Below are 22,408 nucleotides of genomic sequence, written 5' to 3' on the forward strand. Positions count from 1 at the left end.
TGATTGGCGCGCAAGCCTGGAACTACGGAATCTGCGGCGGACCCTTGTGTAATTATACGCTTTTGCCTTTCCACCCCTCACATCTTTGATTTATTAGGATGCATCCCCATTTTCCAAATTTTTACGATACGTGCTCTCCCAATTTAAATAAATAAACTAGATGTCTGGGGCCCGCATGTAAATAGTATTCTCATTTGTGTCAGCCATGTTTTTTTTTTTTCCAGTCATTGTTCAGTTTTTTGGAAAGAAAGAACAACAATTTTAGTAACTTACATGATGTTAAGTCTTGGAAAAGATTATCAGGCAAAAAAAGAAAAAAAAATTGAGAAATGTGGACTACCCTCTTATGCCTCTTCTCAGAAGAAGATTTTCTGAATCACCATTAGAAGTCAGGACTGCACAGCAGATCCCGAACCGTATTTCAGCAATATTTTCTTGGTTTTGCATTTGATATATAGTAGTAAGCTCGCCCATTTTTTCTTCCCAGGAAATGCTATTTATTTTCCTTTTACTCTAGTAGCAGATCCTTAGGCATACTTCCTTGATGAAAAGGACAAAAACAAAATCCAAAGGTTAACATGTGATAGGTTGCTTTGTAGATACTGCAAGAAGCTAGTCAATATTTTAGCTACACATGATTCCTCTTTACTTGATATTTCTTCATTTTCTTTGATTATGTAAACTAATTCGAGCATTTTGATTAGTTTCTTGTCTTGGGACATCATTTTTATTACTGATATTCTTTTTAAATTTATTTTCTGGCACAGGAGCAGCGGGGTGAGATTTAAGAAGCGGAGGAAGAAGGAAGGGACATGTTTAAACTCTAAAAATTTCTGAAGAAAAATCAGGGTCTTTTCAAGGAAATGTAACCATCCGTGAGATAAATATTATCTAACTACAGGAAAAACTGTGAATAGGAAACATAGGTACAGCAGGATAAAATGATAAATCTCACCACAGGTCAATAACGCTATCAATTACTTACTTAACCACTGTCAATTGATGGGAGAGAAAATATTAATGAACAGCCAGGAGGAATAGGACACTACCTTAATGGCAACTAATTAATTTGATCAAAGATTAGATTATGTTTTTTTTTTTTCAATGGACATCAAAACTGTCCCACATATGGTGCCATTTCAATCCAAAGTGTATGCAAATCCACTTATCTATCTGTCATCCCACAGAGATACGTAGTTTGTTTAGGGTTCCAACACTAATTTTTAGTATTGGCCTGCTCAACTTGTTGATAATAGAAGTCTAAAGTATTTTTATCTTATTCAATATTTCTAGGGTTATTATCACTTTACCCCCTTAAACTATATCACTACTATCAGTTTACCCCCTAACGTTATCTTTTAGTCACTTCATCCCCATAAGTAATTCAATTTAACATGTTAAGAAATTTTGGACAAAAATACCCTTTTATTCTATAGCATTACTACATTGTTATTATTACTTTATTTCTTTAAATTATAGTGATATAATTGCTTTAATTCTTAACATAAAAATTAGATTTTGCAAAGAAAAAATAAAGAAAAGTCTAATAATATTGTATTAATTTAAGATTATTGGGATTAAAATTGAAATCTAGTAGTAAACAATAAAGTGAAATAATTTTAAAATAATAAAAGTATTTAATTCTTTCTTATTTGTATTTTTTTAAAAAAAGAATTGAGCTCTCTCTCTATCTCTCTCTCCCTCCCCCTCACCATTTTTCTTTTTTTTAATATTAATAAGATTGTCAAGAAGAAAAAAATTAATACTTTGACTTTTTTTCTTGATACTAAAGAGGAGAAGAGTCATTCTAAATTTTTTATTATTTTTATTATACAAAGAGGAGAGTACTTTCTTCTAAAGTTTTTTTTAACTTGCTAAATTAGTTTGATGGTGGGATAAATTATCTAAAAAATAATTTTATGGGTAAATTGATAATGAGACCATAGTTTATGGGGGTAAAGTGATAATAACTTTAAGGGCTAAACTTGTCTTTTCACTTTAATTAACAAACTCTGTTAAGTTTGACCGTTAGTGTTGGAGGTAAAGTGACTAAAAGATAACGTTAAGGGGGAAATTGATAGTGACATCTAACGTTAAGGGGGTAGAGTAATAATAACCCATATTTCTATCTACTTGCAGGTTCACCCTGGCATGGGTCGCAACTCCATGCATAATTGAGCCTAATGTAATCATAACTAATTACTTCTTTCAACATAGTAATTAAATACACGAAAGAAACTATCATCACCTACCAGTATGGTAGGTTACAATGGTTCGATCATTGTCTGAAATGTCTATTTGTAGTACTTTGCAACTATAGTATTGTGCGTGTCACCATTTCGAGTTTATGTGTAGTATACCTTCTTGTTTCTTTGAATCATGTGCTTAGTACCATAGTTTATCCCAAATAACAACTGAATCTACTAAGATGGAAAAAGATTACAAAAATTCATCTCGTGAGGAATCAATTGTCCCAAGAACAAAGGGAGCCTCTCTAAATCTAAATCAAAATGATTGTGTTGGAGCTCCTAGTTAATTGAATTGTTGCTGATGCATGCAAAGTGCAGATTTATCATCTCCACAAGGAAATGGTGGTGAGTTAGTGGGTTGCCAGTGTGGTGAGGAGAGTGTTGATAATTGAGCAGCCGATCAGAATCATCAGAAATGGAAAGGTCAAGGTAAGGCGGGCAAGTTGTTGCCGCGAGAAAGAGTGAAGGAATTATTAAGGATCTTGGTTGTGTGCTGCACGTAATATAGTAGTAGCAGCCCGGTAGGTCTTGGACAAGCAAGGCATCATCTCACGTCATGGGATCCTTTCCTTAATCCTCATCTCTACGATTAACCCAATTATTTTTTTTGGCCAATGCTTGAAAGTGATTGTGTCGACTTCCAGCTTGAGAGTAGTAGTGCGAGTGTACATATATGCAACCTGCCTTCTTAGTCTTTAAAAATTTAGAACTTAAAATACTGTAGTATTCGCTTCACAGATCATCAATGACAGAGAGAGAGAGAGGAGAAATTCTTAGAGCAGACTCTTTTTTTTTTTTTTGGGCGGGGGTGCTTACATTATTATGATTGTTAATTTTTGTGTATCGGTTACATGATTAAGAGTAAGGTTAGAAAAGGTCTTCTAAGGTTTTTCTACTATCATGTTCAGGAGTCGAATTCCGTATTTGACAGTTGTGAATAGAAAGGGTGTGAGAGAAGGGACGGGGGCAAAACCCAAAAAAAAAAAGAAAAGAAAAAACTTGAGAGCAAGTGGAGATGAGACTGACTTGTTAGCTGCGAGTTGCAACTAAGGCAAATGCAACCGAATCATAGAATAATGGAAGCCACCCGGTTAAGATTATAGAATGTGCTTAGGGGAATCCATGGAGTTACGTTCACTCTTCAAGTCAACTACGATTACATTAATGCTTAAAGGAAGCACAATCAGTGAAATCTGAGAATAGATTGAAGTGGTATGAATTTTAAACAGGTGTACTATTTGTGAAGGGGGGAAAAACCAAAAAAAAAAGAGCCTGTATTACGAAAGAAAATATAAGACAAACCAATTTAGATTCCAGAGTGGAGTTTCCACTGTGAACTACAATCAGCCTCGTTATTTACACGAAAACAAACCAGAATGAAGTTGTCCAAATCTGTGTCGGACAAAACTAATTGAATTTTTCATTTAAGGCCAAATAAGTTAAAGCCTCGTTATTTATATCATACCATTCATTACGTTGGCCAAATTACCATCAAGAACTCGAACAAAAGAGCATGACCGACCGCCCCTACAGGTGCAATTGGGTTTTTCTGTCATTCTAATATCCCATCTTACTATCTATGTGTGTGCATTTCCCACTAGTTACAACAGCGCCACTAACTTATTTTCGTTTTTTGTTTAACAACACCAAAAAAAAATCATGTTACACAACCTAATAAAACCTTTTAATAACAGCTCATATTTTTCCTTATAAATTTTTCTTCTAATCTGCACATACATGGGGTGTGGATTTCCCACTAGTTACAACTATAGGACTACACTACTTAAATAGACTGTTTATTTCTTTTAAGGAAGCACTTGTATACCATCCATTACTATCATCAACTAGCAGAGTATTCCAAAGGCTAATGACCTTAACCCAAAAAGACTTTTCTTCTATTATGAGTATTTGAGTACACGAGCATTTGCATGGCAGGGAGGACGCGGCAAAGTAATCATGTTTATGTTTATATGAACCAAGCAACTATATACATTTTTAGAGACAAAATACTCAGGCATCTCGAGACTCAACAAACACAGATGATGTTCTAGCAGGAACCGTGAAACAGCCCGAGGATGCTTCATATTTTGGCTTCTTGACAATATCATCGCTTGAACTCAGCTGAATCATATGGTTGCATGACACAAAACATTGTCAGTAGGCACAGCAAAATCTCCGTGGACTCGAAGCTCAGAAGTTTGATAATCAATTAGTAATACCCTATTCATTTTCTACGACATTGGTCAACAATTCTGATTTGACACAAGGAAAACTGAAATGACCAGGAAAAGAAACTGGGACACATTTACAGCAGGACATTTGGAACATAGATGCCTTCATAGCCATATCAAACCCATAAAAAGAACTCATTTTTTGTTCAGAAGTAGTCAAATCGATTTTTTCCCATTAAAAAAGACACTAAGCCTGCTTTAAAATCTAATTAACCTGAATTCTCTATTCTAAAAAAATATGTACGTGTCGTCACGGAATTTCTAAATTGAAGCAACAGAAGAACAGGGAGACGACTCATTTGGATGTATCATGAACAGTAAACATACCTGCATTGGATGCAATTGAAGAGCTCTTGCCCGTAAAACAGGGCTACTAAACAAAACTTCAGTGGGGCAAGCATTGAAGATTACAACAACAAATGAGTAGCTGTTCAGAACGAAAAATGAACCACAATTATTGCATTAAAGCATAGAATAGTTGAAGAAAAAAAGTTCACAAACTTCGTTCTTACGCACCATTCATCCATTTGGGTTAGCCCTGGAACCCCTTCATAACCATCTTCAATGCTCATTACTATGACACCAGGAATCCATGATGGACCAGTATTGTGAAACTTCACTCGCTCCTGTATGAAAGCACCACTTATGAGACCAAATCCTTTTTTGACCTTTTCTCATACAGTTAAATGAGAAGAAAATGGAAGGAAGCTGAACAATAAATGTATTTCAGAAAGGATTTATAAGATAATCAAAAAATAATGGCAAGTAATTGCTTCCCATCTAACAAGATTGAGAGAGGGAATCAAGTTGCTCTTAGCAAGCAAGGCTAGAGCATAAGCCAAATTCTAAAAGTAATGAGTTTGCCACTCTTCTTGAGTGGCTTAGATATTTTAAGTGGAGATCACATTGTACTTTCAACATATTTATTTGGGGGGGGGGGGGGGGGAACTAACAAATAAAACTGATCAAATCAAGTAAATGATTAGACCTGACATGTAGATAAAACGAAAAAAAACATTGGAGAGGTTAGGAACCACCAAATGGCGCAAATATTTTGCTATAGCATAATTGACATTACCTGATTTAAAGTTAAGCTAGACAAAGACAGACAGACAGAGAAGGAGAAGGGAGGGAGAGATTGAAGAAAGATATTCTTCTGTCTAATTTCCTTTTGCTAAGGGAAAGGAGATGTCTTATATGAACCAGGGGGAAAACCTGCTACTAATGACAACAGACATGAGGTATCGACCATCCGAAAACAACATTAACGAGGAGAAAAATTTTGCTATGCTCAAAAGGAACTTATCAAATCATATTAGCCAAATATGGGATGACTGGAGCATTATTAGTTATTAAAACTGTGTCAACCATCAAGATTCAAGTTAACAAGAGTAGGACTATCAGTTTCTAACTGCTGGGTGCTACAATACGTCTCTAGGAAGTGTTGGCTTGCTAAACCAGACACAAGACTCAATCTGATGAATAATGCTTTTCTGCACACCCACACTCGTTCAAAAACTTATTGTCTCAAAGAACAGAACAATTATCAAAGGTAATTCTTCTTGAGCTGCATTTTCCTCTAACCTGGATAGCATTTGCTGTTCTCAAACGAAAGAGTGGTGAAGAGTATCTTATTTGTAAGAAAGTCAAAAAACTTTCAACAGCAGCAACAATCTCACTCTTATGCGGCTTGAAGTCTGGATTGGCAAGTCTTGGTTGAATCCTGAAACAGGACATGAGAAACAATTTTGAACAGCATTTTTATAGCAGATGTGAAACAATGAGAAATTTCCATGGACAGCTAAACTTAGCTGGATGCTTACAATGGCCAGTTCCTTTCATTTTTTTCTCTTGGAGGAAGACCAATGCCCCAGTTATTACTATTGTAGCTAAAATCTAACCTGAAAATAGCAGTAGAGAATCACTTTTTGCAGGAAAGATGCTGAAACTGAAAAACTCAAGTCAGGGGGGAAGAACTATGAGACTGCAGGTTATTTATACACATATTGATTGGTTGGTATTATTAGGGTTCCCAAAATAGAGAAATTGACTTGTGAAAAATAGACTTTAAAGTCAGACGTCTTTCTTCTTCTTTATCCATATCTTCTACTCCTTGTACTACTGTCGTTCTTTTTCTTATCAAACTTCTCCCTCACCTTCCGCTCTTCTCCTTCTCCAAAATTTCTATGTCCACATGCAAGAATAGAAGAATAGAGTAGTAGAGCAGCCACAAAAGCACACCATGTAAGCTGCACCTCCACCAGCATCTTTCACGCCCAATAATTCCCTCCACAACAACCACGACAACCATGATCAGTACTCAAACTACCACAGCAGAGGTGCCTTCTTTCATTTGCTTTGTCAACCACATCCCAGAAGCCTGCAATTGCCATGATAAAGATGTTAAGTAGAGTGCAGGCAGAATAATGTTGGTGTTGTTGGGTCAGGCTGTCCCTGACTGCCTTCAAATCCAAAATGCAGCAGCAACAAAAACAGAATCCCTACTCATCCTTGTCATCGTCGTCAGGAGCAATAGAAATCCACAAGCAGCAGAGGAAGATGGATAACTCAAATCAACAAACTGTGGAAGTGGAAGATTTAATAATAGAACTAGTACTACTAGTATTGCATGGGGGTTTTGCATCAATAGAATGGGGTTCCTGGTTGGAAGAACTGAAGAACACAGTTGATGAGGAGAGCAAATAGTGGAGAAGAAGAACAAGATAAAAACAAGTCCATTCCTAAGTAATCAACTTTAAATTCGACGCCAATAAGATCGACTATAAGGTCTATTTGTAAATCGATTTCTGTATTTTGGGAACCCAAATAAAGCCATAATATCTCTCCAATTTCCAATAAAAAGATCAAATTTCTGGCAAATAACTGATAGTAATAATGCCCTTTAGTTACGAGTTTATCGTCCTAACTCCAGAAGCCAGCTGTCACCTTGGCTTCATAGAGAAATAAATGGAAGAAACTGTCTTCAGATTGCTAAGTAACAAAAAGCAAAACAGAGAGCTTTGTGGTGAACCTGTTGAACCAATCACCAGAGTTATATGAATCACGGTCAAGTGATTTTGAGCGCAGCATTTCATCACCAGCATGGAAAAATGGTATGCCCTGTGAGATAAAGATAAATTTGCACTTGAACATCAATGATTCCACAACTGTATTATAGTCAAAGAATCTAGATTTCACATATGTCACTACCGTTTTTGCATTATGTCTTACTCACTAGTGGAACCACAAGAGAAAGGTGATTACACTTCCTAAGCCTCATAACTAGTTTTCCACTCCAATGATTTGCAGAATACATAACCTAGATCCCAGATCACGCATAAGTAGCATGGAATCATTATGAAAGGCACGCACATGAGGCAGCATAATGGTAAGAGCACGAGGACCTGGATGGAACAAGATAACTGTGCACCACTCATCCATTCAAATTCCTTTAGTATGACAAGAAGGAAAAACTAGCCAATCTAGCCCACTTCTTTGGTTGGAGGTGTTATATTTCCACATCATTCAAGAGCTTCAATTAAAATACGAATACTTTACGAACATGCTCACCCATAGAAAACTAGCTCTCCACTTTAATGTTTAGCAAACAAAATTTTTCCTAACATGGTGAAAATGTAAAGATTTATATGGTGCATATGCGACAACTGCAACTTAGGACCACATTCTTCCAGCTATGCACAGTTCAGCAGTTCATATTGGTAGAATTCGCAGATATGCACAATATATCCTTGTAAACCTGGCTTTGCATGTGACATCATGCAGTGTGGCACAAAATTCTAAATGAAAGGCCAAAACATTGTTCTAACATACAAAACATTCATAAACTCAACAAAAAAAGAACATTAAACTTGAAATTTTGGTTATTAGAGAAGCATTAAAATTCTTTATCATTAATTTTAAACCTAAAGATAACAAGTCCAAAAAATTAAGTTCCAAGAAAATGCAAATCATATAAATATCTGGTTCAACCTGTGATAGTGCCACCATGCTAGTTGCCAAATGGTTCATCCTGCACCTATCATCCAAAGAAATATCCTTTGGAGTCTATTAAAGCAAAGGACTAGAATCAGATACTAAATGAAAATAACTTCCACGATCTGTACCTTTTCAAATCAAAGAAAGGATGTACCTTCAAACTCACGATGTCAAAAAGTGTCTCATTGTCATGAGCAGAAACATAATTGATCTGAAAAATAAGACACTCAAGGTTTAGATTGGACAAGATAAGGGAATTTTAATGGTGGCCATCGCATGTATGCATTGCACACAGACATGTCCAGAAACATACTACACACAAACTCACAGAGACACAATGAGCAAAAATAAGAAACGAATATCTAATTTATAAGAGGATAGTCATCTGCTTCACTATAAGAGGCATTAGAAATCTTACTGTTTCGGTGGGGCATAATGCATATGCAACAGGAACCCCATCATGTGTTAAAACTTCAGATCCTTTAACCTGAGGTCAAAGGGAATTGCCAACCTTAGCTACTACAGATGAAATGGACTTCAAGCAAATTTTGGATTAGCATACAAAACTTCATACTAAAAAGATAAAGGGGGAACAGAAAAAGCAAATCAATGTATTTTAGGTGTCAAGCATTTGACAATATCGTTAGTTCTGCTCTGCCAATAGTATATACAAAACATATGGATTTGAAAAGAATAATCAAATGCTAGTAGGCATTATCAGTTGGAATTGTCCTTTTCATCCATCACTGCACACCTACAATCTCAATTTTTATCAGCTAAATAATCAAAACAGAGTACTCAGTACTACACTTGGCTACAGCAAAGACCAAGAAAAAACAGAGAGATGACTTGTCTTGTGAGCATGGCAACATGTTCTACAGTCATTTATTATAATTTTCCAAGTCTTTAGGGGTCCCTACCACACTTAAAGCGGTAAGAGACTGAGGTAGGATTCAACACAACCTATGATTTTTTTTATATTTTTTTGCAAAAACAATTGCCTCAAATCAGAACCATGAATTACTTCATTAGCAAAGTATGTCGCAATAACTTTCAAGACAAATATGTCTGATCAATAGTATGTCTTGTTCAACCATCAAAATCAATATAGCCTGTGATCTAGGGGATTCCTAAACCAGAAAGTAAACAAATAAACACCAGAATCATCATGCAAATGTAACCCAGTAAACAATATATAACAAAATCCATTTTTACTGGTAGTACATAGATAATATTTTATGCAAGCATGCAAGGAATTCACACATGCTTGGGCTGGAAATATTTTTCTATTGCAGACCAAGTAGTTTACAATTGATGTAACATACTATAATTAATTCAAAATGCTATAACAGGTAGTGTTAAGTTACAAAACTATTTCCCTAATAATTCTGTCTGCCCTTATATATAAACTTGAAGTTTAGATGCTGTTCATCAACAATTTTCAACCCAGTTAAGTCTCCGTAGCTGTTAGATATGCATGCTATCACAAAACTAATTTTCCTTACTTCTTTCAGAATGCAGTCAGGTTGGAACTTTGGCATCTTTATAATAAAGTAAAAAAGGAGATGACAATGTTTCTAAAGATGTTTCTGTTCCTTGGGAACTGAAAGAGAATGACCGAGAATTGAGATTTAACTCTTTGCCTTTATTTCTGACAAATATCTGGCAGGAGATATCAAACTGTTCAAAAGTAGGTATACAGTGTGGGTTTATTTTGATCATGAATGTAAGAAAGAGAAATAAAATCCATTTACCATTTTCCCTATAGAAAAACAAAGTAAATCAAAACAAATACAGACAATATCACGTTTCCCTCTGGGACAAGTTAGGCTTGTAAAAACATGTCTATACATGAAAAAAGTGCAAAATTCAAGATGTTGCACATTAAAGCCTCTTCCAAATTTGTCCATGGAAAGGTTAATATTACCTCTTGACCATCAAAACTTGTCAGAACAAAGTCTCTTAAGTTTGCAGCCATTCCAACCTAAAAAGAAAGTTGTATAATCCTATTAGGGGAAACATGTATCATTAAAAAGAATAGATCAAAAACCAGGATCAGAAATGGGAAGCCAAGGATTCATGCATAGCATACGCGTCAATAATCAGAAACAAGATATAGTCTTATCTATTTGACCTGTATGTGATCCTTTGACACAGCAAGCATAAGCTCTGCAGCAGATTTATCACCATGGTCATGACCATTTGGCTGAAAAAGAAGAAAGATTGGAGCAATAAATAACTCAAGCTACAAAAACAAATTTCATATCCAGAAATATTACAATCGGATTGCAATAATAACAACTCAAAACAACTGAAAACACAAAACAACAAAATTACAAATACCTCCAAAGAGAGACCAGTGACAAATCCCTGCTGAAGAGGATGGCCAAATGGAGATCCCCCATGCATTGCATCTCGAATCCTATCATTAAAGCTGAATACGTAAAAGCAATTATTAGACTACATGCAGTGGCAGAGCTAGGAACCCGTGGTGAGGGGGTGCAACGGTCAACTTCTCCGTAAATCATGCTTTTAGATTTATATAAGAAATATACGATGTACTTTGATTTAAAAAGCCAAATCCTTTTTTCCCATTAGAGTGTCGTTAATGTTTAATTTACAATAGATTCAAATTCTTTGTTAGAGGTAATCAATAAAAAATCTTTTTTTTGTTGGGGGGGGGGGGGGGGGAGGGGTGTAAATGTAGAATAAGGGGAATACCCAAAACTTCAAAGGATAATCTACATAAAGAAAGGGATTTTCTTAAGTTTAAGGCGGGCAATATAACTAAAAGAAAGAATTTGATAAAATTCCGGGGTTGCAAATATGGTGCAAACTTAAAAATCTTAAAAATTTCAAAACCATTGTATAATTTTATCAAATTTGAGGGGGTGGGGGCAACTGCCCACCCTCAATTCTATGTGGCTCCACCACTGACTACATGGATGCTTATATTGCAAAGCAGCTATTGCTTTGCTTATTTCTGGCATGCTGTAGATTCAGATAATATAATTTGTCTGGAAAACAGAGCTACTGATACTAAAACAGATAAATTTCCATAAGCAGGAAAACAGTAGGAAAAAACTGCAGGTCAAGAAATGGTAAGGAACAGAACAAAATTCGGAACCTAACATCAAAACTCAGAGCAAATGTCATTTCAAGAGCATTTACATTTATTTTGCGTTAACTAACTCTATTTAATACTCCAGAGATGCCGTCAGTTTCTGTTGTTCCTCTTAGGAAAGAAAACCATGTTCACCTGGTAATATTCTCATAGCCAACTTTCAGCCAACAATAAGTTGGCCTCTGATGAAAATTACGGTGACCAACAAACAAAACTGAAACAGAATGATAATCGCACCAAGTATCTCAAACAATAAGTTATAATTTTGAAAGACAATGGGTCATATTAGCGTCTGTTTCAAGATGAAGATATTTCCTCCAGAAATTCAAAAGTATTACAAAAATAATGCTCCCATCTGTCTTACCAAATTGAAACAAATGCGTTCAAACATATGCATCCATCTCAAAGTTCTAGGTTCATGCTTTTACATTAAGAAGAACTAGGATTTGGTCGCTATGGTAGAGGGACAAAGAGTTGCTTGCCAGTAATGAGGAATTATGTAATACCTCCCAATTCCAGTTCCAGAAAGGTTAAACTGTGATGCATTTATCCCACGTCCATTTTTTGCAACTTCACCAAAGTCCCATCCTTCACCGTATCTACACATAAGAACATATAAAAGCTCTTCATATGATAAAATTAATTTTTTAAATATATCTCCTTAAGAGTGCCATGGGTTCTGATTGTTCTGTTGAAGTACGTGTTAGATGATAAAGGACTTCAACCAACAATAATCACTAAGAAGAAAATGATTAGCGATTTCCAAACTAAAATAAAGGAGGTTGCAGTCATTTATTGACTGAAGGCCAAAATTACAAACAACAACTCTTACATGTAGATTTTTGAGCCATCAACTCCATTTTTCTCCATTGACAAACTCTGCAGCATGGACTTGGCCTTCACCTGCATGCAGTACCCATATTAGTAGAATGACTAAGGTACCTAGTCAAAGAATAAACTAGAAGTATCAAACACTTCTTGTTTCTTTTACATGATGCTTTATTTTCCATGCTTAATTGTCTCTCTCTTTCTTGCCTTTTGACATTTTAATTTCTTACGTGATCTTGTTAAGAGCCCAACTGATGGAAGATCTATGAAGGATAAATTTTTAGTTAACAACAGTGCAAAGGCACTACTAGTTTGAAGAAAAAATGTGATGCAGGTCAAGATATTAGGATTCAACAATCAGAAATGAAATACCTTATAGATCTAAAAGACAAAAAATAAAGGTAGAACCCAACATAAGTTTCATCCCATTTTAAGCCAATACACTAACATATCCTAAAGCACTTGACAAACCTATTATTCCCTGAGATAGATAGATTTAACACCATGAATTGACTTCCTTTATAGGTATCAACTTATAATAAGCAATGCAACATTTACAAAGAAAATGAAAAAAGTATATCCAAAGGCCGAAGACTCAGTGAACATTTAGGTGGGCTAGTCCAGCCATAAACTAAAACTATCCAATGTCCAACATTAGCTGTTGCGCTGTCATCAACATTGTAACTCAAACCAAAAGGAGATATTAGAAATGGCCCAAAATTACTGCATTAGTTATAAGTACTAGAACCACCTAACAAAGCAGTACAAAACAAGCATGAAACTAGAACTTCTAAGAGCAACTAACATAGGAGACAACAACAGTTCCTTTTTTTCGGTTCTCTGATAGAAACAATTTTAGAGCAACTTACCATAGTACGTTTCATTATATGACCCATCAGGTCAAAGCGGAATCCATCAACCTGCAAGATTCTGTGTTAATCAAGATAATCTATGAAATCCTTACAAGAATAATCTGAGAAAACACTCATAGATTTAGTCTCACCTTTTACTCCTTACAAAACTGTTAAACTCAAAAATGCATCAGGTATGAAGATAACAAAGAAGGTCTAGTACTAGAGCTGACAGATACAAAATTCAAACAGTATACAGCTTAACATACAAAAAGCTTAAAACTGATATGATCATTTTAACAACATAGGTCCCCACTGCTCTTTCAACGAAAACATCTAAGAAAAGTACAAAAAAGAAAGGGAAAAAAAAGATTTTAGCCTTTCATAGGTTTCTATTCTACTCAAAGTGTAATAACAAGTACCACTCAGATGATTACCTTATCATGAACTGCCCAGCATAGGAGATCATCGAGAATCAAACGTTCAACCATGAAATGCTCACTTGCTGTATTGTTAGTGCAGGTGCTGTGCTCAATAAAACCATCAATATCACTTCGAAGATAGTAACCAGGTACAATCTGCAGATAACTTTTCAGTCATAATTCTTTTTTATCTATTTCTCTTTTTCTTTCTAATTGAGCTTTTGAGTTACTGGGCCAAGAGGGGACAAAAATGATTGCTTCAGTCCCAAAATGGATGTACACACTCTTAATCGAACTGTGCTTTTGACAACATACAACTTATATTTAAGAGTTAAAGATTTTGCACAGAGTATCTTGAGATGGTTTTCCAATATATTTACAAAAAGCCTAAGTGATAAGCATAAGATTTGGATTCTGGAAAGCACTTGTATGCCTAAAATACAAGACATGCACATTCACTAGGAGATGATAGGAGCACAAAGATAATCTAACAACTAGCAATACTAGACTTAAGAATTAACTCACAACCTTGTCTAGAACAGAGTTCTTGTCAAAGGGCCCACTTGCATGCAAATGATTATAAACAACATCCAACACAACACGTAAGCCAACACGGTTTAGAGCCTGAAAACAAAATCATAAATTTGAAGAGTTTAGAATATACAACAAAATCTATTCCATCTCTTATCCGAACTATGGAAAAAATATGAAATTTTCAACTCTTGGCATGCAAAAGGAACCGTTCTACCTGGACCATTTTCCGAAACTCCAAAGTACGGCATGAGCCATTTGCATCACTTGCATAGCTTCCCTTAGGGACTCCCCAAAGAACAGGATTGTAACTTTTCCATGAAAAAAAAAAAAAAAATCCACCAAAAAATTGTTAGAAATCTGCAAGAAAGGTGTAACAAAAATATCAGGTCTTAGTTGAATTCACATGCAAAGCCAGCATCTTACCCCCAGTTGTACCCATCCTCATCTTGGATTGCTGTGATATGAGCCTGTTGCTGATCAGAGTCTGGTGGTAATGATTCAAGCAGCTGTCTATCTTCAAAAGTTTCATGCAATTCAGAAAAGCACACAATATATGAGAAAGGGGAATAACTGCAACGAAAGAATGAGAATAACACATAAATGATATTTGACCCATCGATGGGTTTATAATTTAGCAAGTCCAATATGCAGCAGTAGATTCTAACAAACTTAGAATAGCATACTTACCCACAAAGGAGACAGCAATTTCTAAAAATTTATACAAATACAACAGAATACTATACTTACCCACATCCTTCCATTTATGTCTTTCATCATCAACACCACCAAAATGAAAGGTGGGCAACAGGTGCACGTGCGTGAGACCAGCACTAGCTAACCTCTTCAGATGAAGCATGCCTGCTGAGTCCTACCAAAAAAAAGGGGCTAGCGACTTCATTAACTGTCAGCCCCCGAAAAAATATTTTTTGCCATAAAATTGATACATGCCAATGTTTTACTGGTTCTAAGGCTTTTGTACATGTTTTCCTAATCATATACCACAGAATATCAAATGGTATCTATTTGTCTTTTGGCTTCCACATAACAAATATGAAAATTATCTGAATCAATCAAAAGTATGTTATTCTACCTGGCAAGTAGTTAAAGAGTAAAAGATCAGACTGATAGACAAGGTTCATAATTTATGACAAGTATAGACATTTAAGTTGAGGAATTAGTAGGATATCTCCAAGGGATAGTTATTATGAAGCCAAACTACCTGAAGAGTAAAAGCTAGATAACCACCACGCAACTCTGGATGCACGGTGAAGTCATTGGCACTGCAGCAAAAGATTGAGAAAACAATCATTGAATAGCAGGAGAATTGCAGACAATACACAAGTGATCTTTTGCTGTGGTTCATGACTTAAGCTTTTCGGCGCCCGCCCAAGAAAGATAGGCAAGGTATTCACTTATTCTAAAACTGTTTAAAGTGTACTACTTCCCACAGTCCCCAGAAAATTGATACTACTAGACCTACTGCATCAATCAGGACCAATGCTAAGAGAGCTCAAAAACACATGTTTCAATTGAACCTTCACCTGAAATCTCTTATATGCAACTCATATATACTGATGTCAGCAAAAGAAAGAAGATGGGGTTTCTCATCTGCCAAGTTATCCCATCCTTCAGGTTTAAACAAATCAGAATCAAGATCAACTAGCAATGTCCGTTGACCATCAGCTGAAAGCCTATTCAAACAACAACAGTTATGTGAATACAGTGCCTTGACAAGGTTGCAATAGCATGTGAAATAAAGCGATCCAAGAATGACAAATTATGCTTGACGAATAACACCTTATGTATTTCAAATAATAGTAAGCTAGAATAGAGATAGCATACCCTCTTGCATATGGGTCATTGACAATGCATTTTTCGATCTGCAAGGTGCTTGGATGGTATACAGAGACTTCATAAACATAATAGTAACCCTCCCAGTCTCTTGGCACCTTGGCACTCCAAACACCATTCTGCCCCTTGAGCTGGACAATTTCTGAGGGATCACTCAAAGACAGGTCCTTATATATGAATGCATGCACACCCTGTTTTGAGGCATACAAAATAAAGAAGACAAGAACAAAGCCAATTGAGATTCAGACAAGAGACTGGAGCCAAAACAGTTCCGTGAAGACGACAGAATAACTAACAGAATAATATACACCTGTGCAGTAGGGGCCCACAGGTGAAGAGAGATAGTCTCACTTGAGAAAACAGCGCCCAGAGGTCCACAATAAGAGAATAAATCATCAAGGACACCAGGTAGCTGCAAACCAGTGGCACTGCTGCATTTTCCATCAGCTGAATGAGTTCAAAATTTGCAGAAATATCAGAGATCCTATAACCACTGATCCCAAAGGTGTGATGTACAATTGTAAGACACATAACAATTTGGAGATGTGACATAAGATGATTGAAAAGTTAAGAATAGAAAAAAATACTGTACTCCTAGTAAATTTGGATATTATTATTCATGTTCTGTAATTAAAAAAACATAGTTTTGTTAAGTGATCAAAGAAGTCTATGGCAAGGAGATGCATAACTACAGATTTCTACCAACGAGGAGGCAATCTGATCCTTAACAAAGTAATCAAGATTGTGAGATAAGTCCATAATGTTGACTACTTACAGCTAAAAATGGCAACAGCCAGTTGGCATTTGAGTAGACTTTCCACATCTAAATCTGGAGGGAGGTTGAAAGCTTTATAATGTCGAATATGAGGAAATTTTTCGATCACCTGGAATTGGTGAATGCGAGTTACCAGAACATCATCAGCATACATGCATGCAAAGACTAGACTCCGACCACCATAAAATGTATCAGAATAACCTAACAGATGAAAGAAGTTCAAGTCATTCAACCAAGTGAACCAAATATATCTTACGCATTGTGGAAGCCCAATATCTCCTCCTTGGAGCTCAATTTTTGAATCATAACCTGTGCATATGGAAATATCAGAATCTTATGTTAGCGCTTCATTAAATTGATTAATTAAGTCTAGAATCCTGAAAGCTAATCACCTACAAATACCAGGAGAAAGCATTTACAGAGTGCAGACCTTGAATGTCATTATCCGCAACAAATAAATCAGCAGTTACGCTGGCATACAAATAACACGGACCATTTCCAGCTTCCACATTCCAGGCAATAAGAGATTTACTGACCCAAAAAGCCCTCGAGTACAATAAGCTATCCTGCACCGTATAAAAGTCTATGCATTTAGGTAGCATGTTGAGCAGCCAGCCATGAACAACTTGAACCTTGAAAACACCTATTTTATATTAACATCAAGAATTTCATTCAAATTGAAATTTTGATGAAAATCAAATTCTTCATGCGGAAAGCAAATTTTAGGCAAATATACATACTTCTGAAACTCGATATCGTACAATCCATGGCAACTCATGCAAAGATTGTACCAGTAGTATTAAGCTTGTTCCGATGTTTAAGATTGGGCAAAACGATAAACTAGCCTTAGTCTCCACTATCACATCCGACGACAATGAATAGCTAAAAAGAATCTGTGTATTTGCATATATGTTAAAAAGATGAAGATAGACCTGAGGAAGAGGAGGAGATAATGAAGTGGTGGGGGCCTGAAGAGGCATTGCGCCTGAGGAGGAGGAGCAACAGCATAAACCAGTTGGCGTCAAACGCAATCCGGTAGGATAAATATTGGCGGCGACACCGAGTGGGTGGCGGGTTAAGTAACTCTGGTTGTTGGATTCTAGTGGTAGCACACAACTAGTGTTGAAATGGATATTCCGGATACGGTGGTGGAGCACCGAGCGAGATGAGGGTATCGGCGTTGAACATAGTAATGGCAGCAAAACCGGAATGGAAGAAGAAATTGTAACAACAGACATTTGAATATTGTCAGTTAATAAACAGTGATACTACTACTTCTACTTGAAAGGAAGGAGAAGAGGCGGTTGTTAGATTCTGCCTTTTCGCTTTTCAGAATCTTTTCCATCGGAAGGATGAGTCCCCTGTCTCCCACCCGGTCTCTCTTTTAGCCTTTTAAATCCAGTCCCCCACTTCTTAGCTCCATGGCAGAGGATCGGGGTTTTGGCAATAGTTATGGCCGAAAATAAACTACTCAATAGTGGAATACTCATTTGGTCTCCTTCAGCTTAATAATTTATTGAATTTGGAATTTGGTTCCTTATTAGCATTATAAACGAGCCAAGTCGAGGCGAATGTCTAATGTTTGAATTCTGTTTGTTAAGCTACTTGAATAAGTTGCACGTTCATTCGGTAGTATTTGAATTCTCCATCTATGTTTATATTTGACTCGTTAAGAAATACAATACTAATCCTAAATTTTGTAAAATAACAATTAATCCATGTTCGTGAAGGAGCTCGTGTTCTTTTTGATTACTTATCGAGCCAAAATGTTTGCTCGAATTCGACTCATATAAAATTTCGAACTAGCCATTAGCAAACACAAAAATCTAAAGGAGCCAAACAAAAACAAACGAATAGCTCGATTTGTTTGTTTAACAGCACTAGCTTCGTTGCCCCGTCACACTACTTATCTCTCTTCTTTAGCTTTGAGATAATAGGCGCATCCTGCAACACAGGCGCTAATCACATAGGAAGTAAGAGGGAGAAGGATTATTTAATCCACATGATTATTTCGAAGTTAGAGACAAAATTGTCACATCAATTTATTAATTATAATCATAATTTTCCAATTCAAGATTGCTAAATGCATCTCAAGGATTTATACATTTAAGTGGACCTCAGCAATAGTTAATAATAGTTAATGGAACAATGTCACTGTCTAGTACTATCTCCTTTAAAAACAGAGAACAATGTTACTGTATATCTTTCATTGAAATGACGTAATGCTCATTTGCTTACAAGTTTCTTGAGCTTAAAAAAAGAAGAAGAAAAAAAAAAGAATAGTCAGTTGAAGAGGATTACGTTTATAAATGGATGCTCATGACACATTTTTTTGAACAAGCTGCCTCCTATAGTTAATTACAGATTGTGTAGGATTCGATCAAATTAGAGACAGAGACGTAATTATCTTTGTTTTTCCTCCATTTACTTTGTAAGGATGCAATGATCATGGTAAATCAGACAAAATCCCTTTTTGTATTTTTTTCTAAGGAAAGGATAATGGTGCAGAAGTTCGTGCCTGAGTCAACTGGGAGATCGGTTGACAAGGTAAATGTATAGAATTCACCCTCTTTAGAATATGTTCACTGGCAAAGTCAAGTTCTTGAAATTTCTAAATCGGATCTCGATCGGCAAGTTGGAGGTAGTTTTACTCGCTAGTCTTACAAAATGCTCTTTTGAATCAAATCACACCAAGTTTTGACACAAAAACAAACACAAACAGAAATCCAATCAATTTGCAAAGTCAGATTCGTGCTGTTTTACGAGTAACGACGCTTGCTTACCAGTGGATTCGTGACGAGGCCAAATCCAATCAATTTGATTCTTTCCAGAGCAAGAATTAAGAATTCTTTTGGATGATTAACTAAATCATCGTTACAAAGCCCATCTGATAATAAAAAAAAAAAAAATCACTGTTACATATTACAAGACTAAAATTTGGCCCTAATTCCATGAGTAAATAAACCAGAAAAAAATTCCGAGAGATCTTAGAGGGCAATAAGATTAGTCTGAGGTATGTCTGTATGATCAAAATTGTCCAAATCTGAAGTCATGTTTACCAGCCTAAGAAGACTACCAGTCGCCAAAATTGCTTTAGGATTTATATCATGAAGAGATCTTGCATAAAGAGACCTACATGCACAGCATGCAGCCTCATGCAACTCCTTACTCTTGTCAGGCCCCATCAAACAATGCCCTAGAATTCTTAACATTGGCTGCAAAAGCTCCCATGGCAAATTAATCCTCCCCTCCTTACCTTTCTCCTTCTTCTCTTCAATTTCTCCTTCACTTTCGCCCAATCCGGGCAGTCCCATTTCACCGTTTTCACCATCTTTGTAGACATCACCATCTTCACCGGCCCATATTCGACAAAACTCGCAAAATTCAATCTTGGAATCCACAGGTAGCTGCGAGATTTTAGTATAATAAAGCTCCAATGCAACCCCAACTATCCTTGCCCTCCTCGTCGATCGAACGGTACCATGAGGCTCTAAAGTTGGAGAGAGCACAGCTATGTTTAACTCCGTCGCGGTGTTCTTGGGCGTCTTGGTAGTTTCATGATAAATGCTCGAATGAGAGAGATCAGGGATGCTTACGGTAATTGCCTGGCCGTTTCGGACAGTGGTTTCGTGGGCGTAAAGGGCCAAAAGAACTGCTTCAAAACCGGCTAAGGGCTTATGAAGAGAAGCTCGAGAAAGGTATACGCCAGCAAGAATGGGCAAGAATCTGAGGACTACTAGATGCAGAGCTGGTTGGCCGGTTTGAAAGGTGTCGTAGAGCCATCGGCAGAGATTGTTGTCCCCTAAGCCAGAGTCGGGTTGGCGGAGGAGTCTTGAGAATTCCTTTGCTATTTCGGGATCGTGGAGGAGGGAAGTTGCTGGAGTTTCGGAGGATGAAAGAGAAGGAGGAACGTGGGGAAGGATTGATGAGAGGGAATCTACGGCTGATTGGGCCTTGGTGTAGGAATCACACCATGTTATGTGCGGCCTGCTTGGCTTGGTGGAGTAGGAGCTATCATCCGCTACGGCGGTGTCGGTGGCAGTGGCAGTGGTGGCGGTGGCGTCTGTGTTGTCATCAGATATCGACGAGGGAGTGGTGGTGGCGGGGTCGTCAGACATTGTGTGGCCGTCCGGGGTGTTTGTGGAGGCCTAGACGTTGGTTCTATTGATCAGAAAATATTTTTAGGTATGTTGAAGCTGTAAAAATTAAAAGAGATAATTAAGGAGTAAAATGAGGATCTAGGATGGTATTCTTTTGCGTTGGGAACTAATTTCTTGCCAAATCCAACAAACTTGCACCTTAATCCCGCTGTTTTTTTGTTATTTTTTCCCCTAATTTGTTTTAGACCCATTTAAGGGGTGACAGAACAAACAATTAGGCTATTGGATTGTCAACTTAACTAGTAGCTAAATCCACCGAGTATTAATTGCTTTTTAACTTATTGGTACAGGGTCGGCATTCGAAGTCAATTATCCCATGAAGATGTAGTAAAAAAGTAGTTTTTTTCCAATAAAAAATGTAATTTTAAAAATTTCTTGCTCTTGAGCAGTTTACTTTTCTATTATTATTATTAACATGCATTTAAAATTTTTCTTATGAGTTAATATCTATAAATTACACCTAATTTATCGTATGAAATACGGCAAAAATCTGAATGATCCTTAAATTATATATTGTTAATCAACTTTTAACCCTCCAACTATTAAGCACGTATTTTTGCCCATCAAACTTATAAAAAGGATATACTCTCCACCCTTTTTGCTAAAGATAGTTTCAGAAACCTTCCTTGAATTTTATGGTAATATCACTTGATACCCTTCAAATTTTAGAAATATCACTTAACTCCCATATTAGTGAAATGGGACCATTAGTCACTATAATAGCATATGAATTGACAAAATTATCTTTATTACCTTAACAAATTTCAAGCAAAACACTATAGAGGAGAAAATTTTTGAACAAAATAAGTAAATCTTAAATTATAATCAATTTGGTAGAAAATTCAATATAAGACAATACAAAAGGATAGAATTGGGAGAAAAAATATTTGTCTCACTAAATGATTATTATAATAATATTTTAATGATACAATGGAGGGATTGTTTCAAAAGGTATGACTTTAGTAGAGACTGGTGATATTCTTAAAACTTTAGAGGTGCTAAGTGTTATTGACATAAAGCTCATGAGAGGTTTCTAAAATTATTTCTAGCCAAAAGAGCGGAGAATATACCATTTTCCAAGTTCAACAGGCAAAAGTATGTACTTAATATTTGGAGGGCTAAAAGTTGACTAATTTAATAGTTTGAGTGCTATATAGATTTTTTGCTTTATGAAATACATACATACATACATACATATATATATATATATTAACATTTGGAGCAAAAAGCCAATTTGGCCCTCAAATTTTAACCATTTATATTTTTAACCCTCTAACTATTAGTTGTATTTTTTGGTTCTTAAATTATTAAAACCGTGTAGTTGTAGCCCTTCTGTTAGCTTGAGACAGTATTAAAATTGACAGAAAGAGCGTCAAACGCGATCCAC

General features: G+C 36.2%; 2 protein-coding genes across 5 annotated transcripts; both read right to left on the reverse strand.

Moving 5' to 3' along the window:
• Positions 1 to 4,114: 4,114 nt before the first annotated feature.
• LOC113760449 (pullulanase 1, chloroplastic) lies at positions 4,115 to 18,234 on the reverse strand. 4 transcript variants are annotated; one of them, XM_027303021.1, is made up of 28 exons: positions 17,794 to 18,234; positions 17,292 to 17,427; positions 17,118 to 17,170; positions 16,862 to 16,970; positions 16,397 to 16,533; positions 16,078 to 16,277; positions 15,777 to 15,926; positions 15,455 to 15,515; positions 14,983 to 15,103; positions 14,659 to 14,749; positions 14,450 to 14,543; positions 14,230 to 14,325; positions 13,717 to 13,857; positions 13,298 to 13,348; positions 12,433 to 12,503; positions 12,107 to 12,199; positions 10,820 to 10,910; positions 10,611 to 10,682; positions 10,404 to 10,460; positions 8,895 to 8,963; positions 8,631 to 8,687; positions 8,471 to 8,545; positions 7,512 to 7,600; positions 6,304 to 6,381; positions 6,065 to 6,203; positions 4,997 to 5,106; positions 4,808 to 4,907; positions 4,115 to 4,370 (listed from the first exon to the last, which is right to left on the reverse strand). In XM_027303021.1, the coding sequence occupies exons 1-28, from the start codon at positions 18,097 to 18,099 to the stop codon at positions 4,260 to 4,262; spliced, it is 2,958 nt and encodes a 985-aa protein (XP_027158822.1). In that variant the 5' UTR covers positions 18,100 to 18,234; the 3' UTR covers positions 4,115 to 4,259. The 4 variants fall into 4 exon arrangements, with proteins under 4 accessions (XP_027158822.1, XP_027158823.1, XP_027158824.1 ...); XM_027303022.1 differs by having other exon boundaries at positions 8,471 to 8,516; positions 8,605 to 8,687; XM_027303023.1 differs by lacking the exon at positions 14,230 to 14,325.
• Positions 18,235 to 19,848: 1,614 nt separating this feature from the next.
• Positions 19,849 to 20,979, reverse strand: LOC113756099 (hyccin). Its single transcript, XM_027299896.1, has one exon. It carries the CDS (start codon positions 20,977 to 20,979, stop codon positions 19,849 to 19,851), a length of 1,131 nt encoding a protein of 376 aa, XP_027155697.1.
• Positions 20,980 to 22,408: the final 1,429 nt, after the last annotated feature.

This window comes from Coffea eugenioides, chromosome 2, assembly GCF_003713205.1.
Source record: "Coffea eugenioides isolate CCC68of chromosome 2, Ceug_1.0, whole genome shotgun sequence".
Classification (NCBI taxonomy): Eukaryota; Viridiplantae; Streptophyta; class Magnoliopsida; order Gentianales; family Rubiaceae; genus Coffea; species Coffea eugenioides.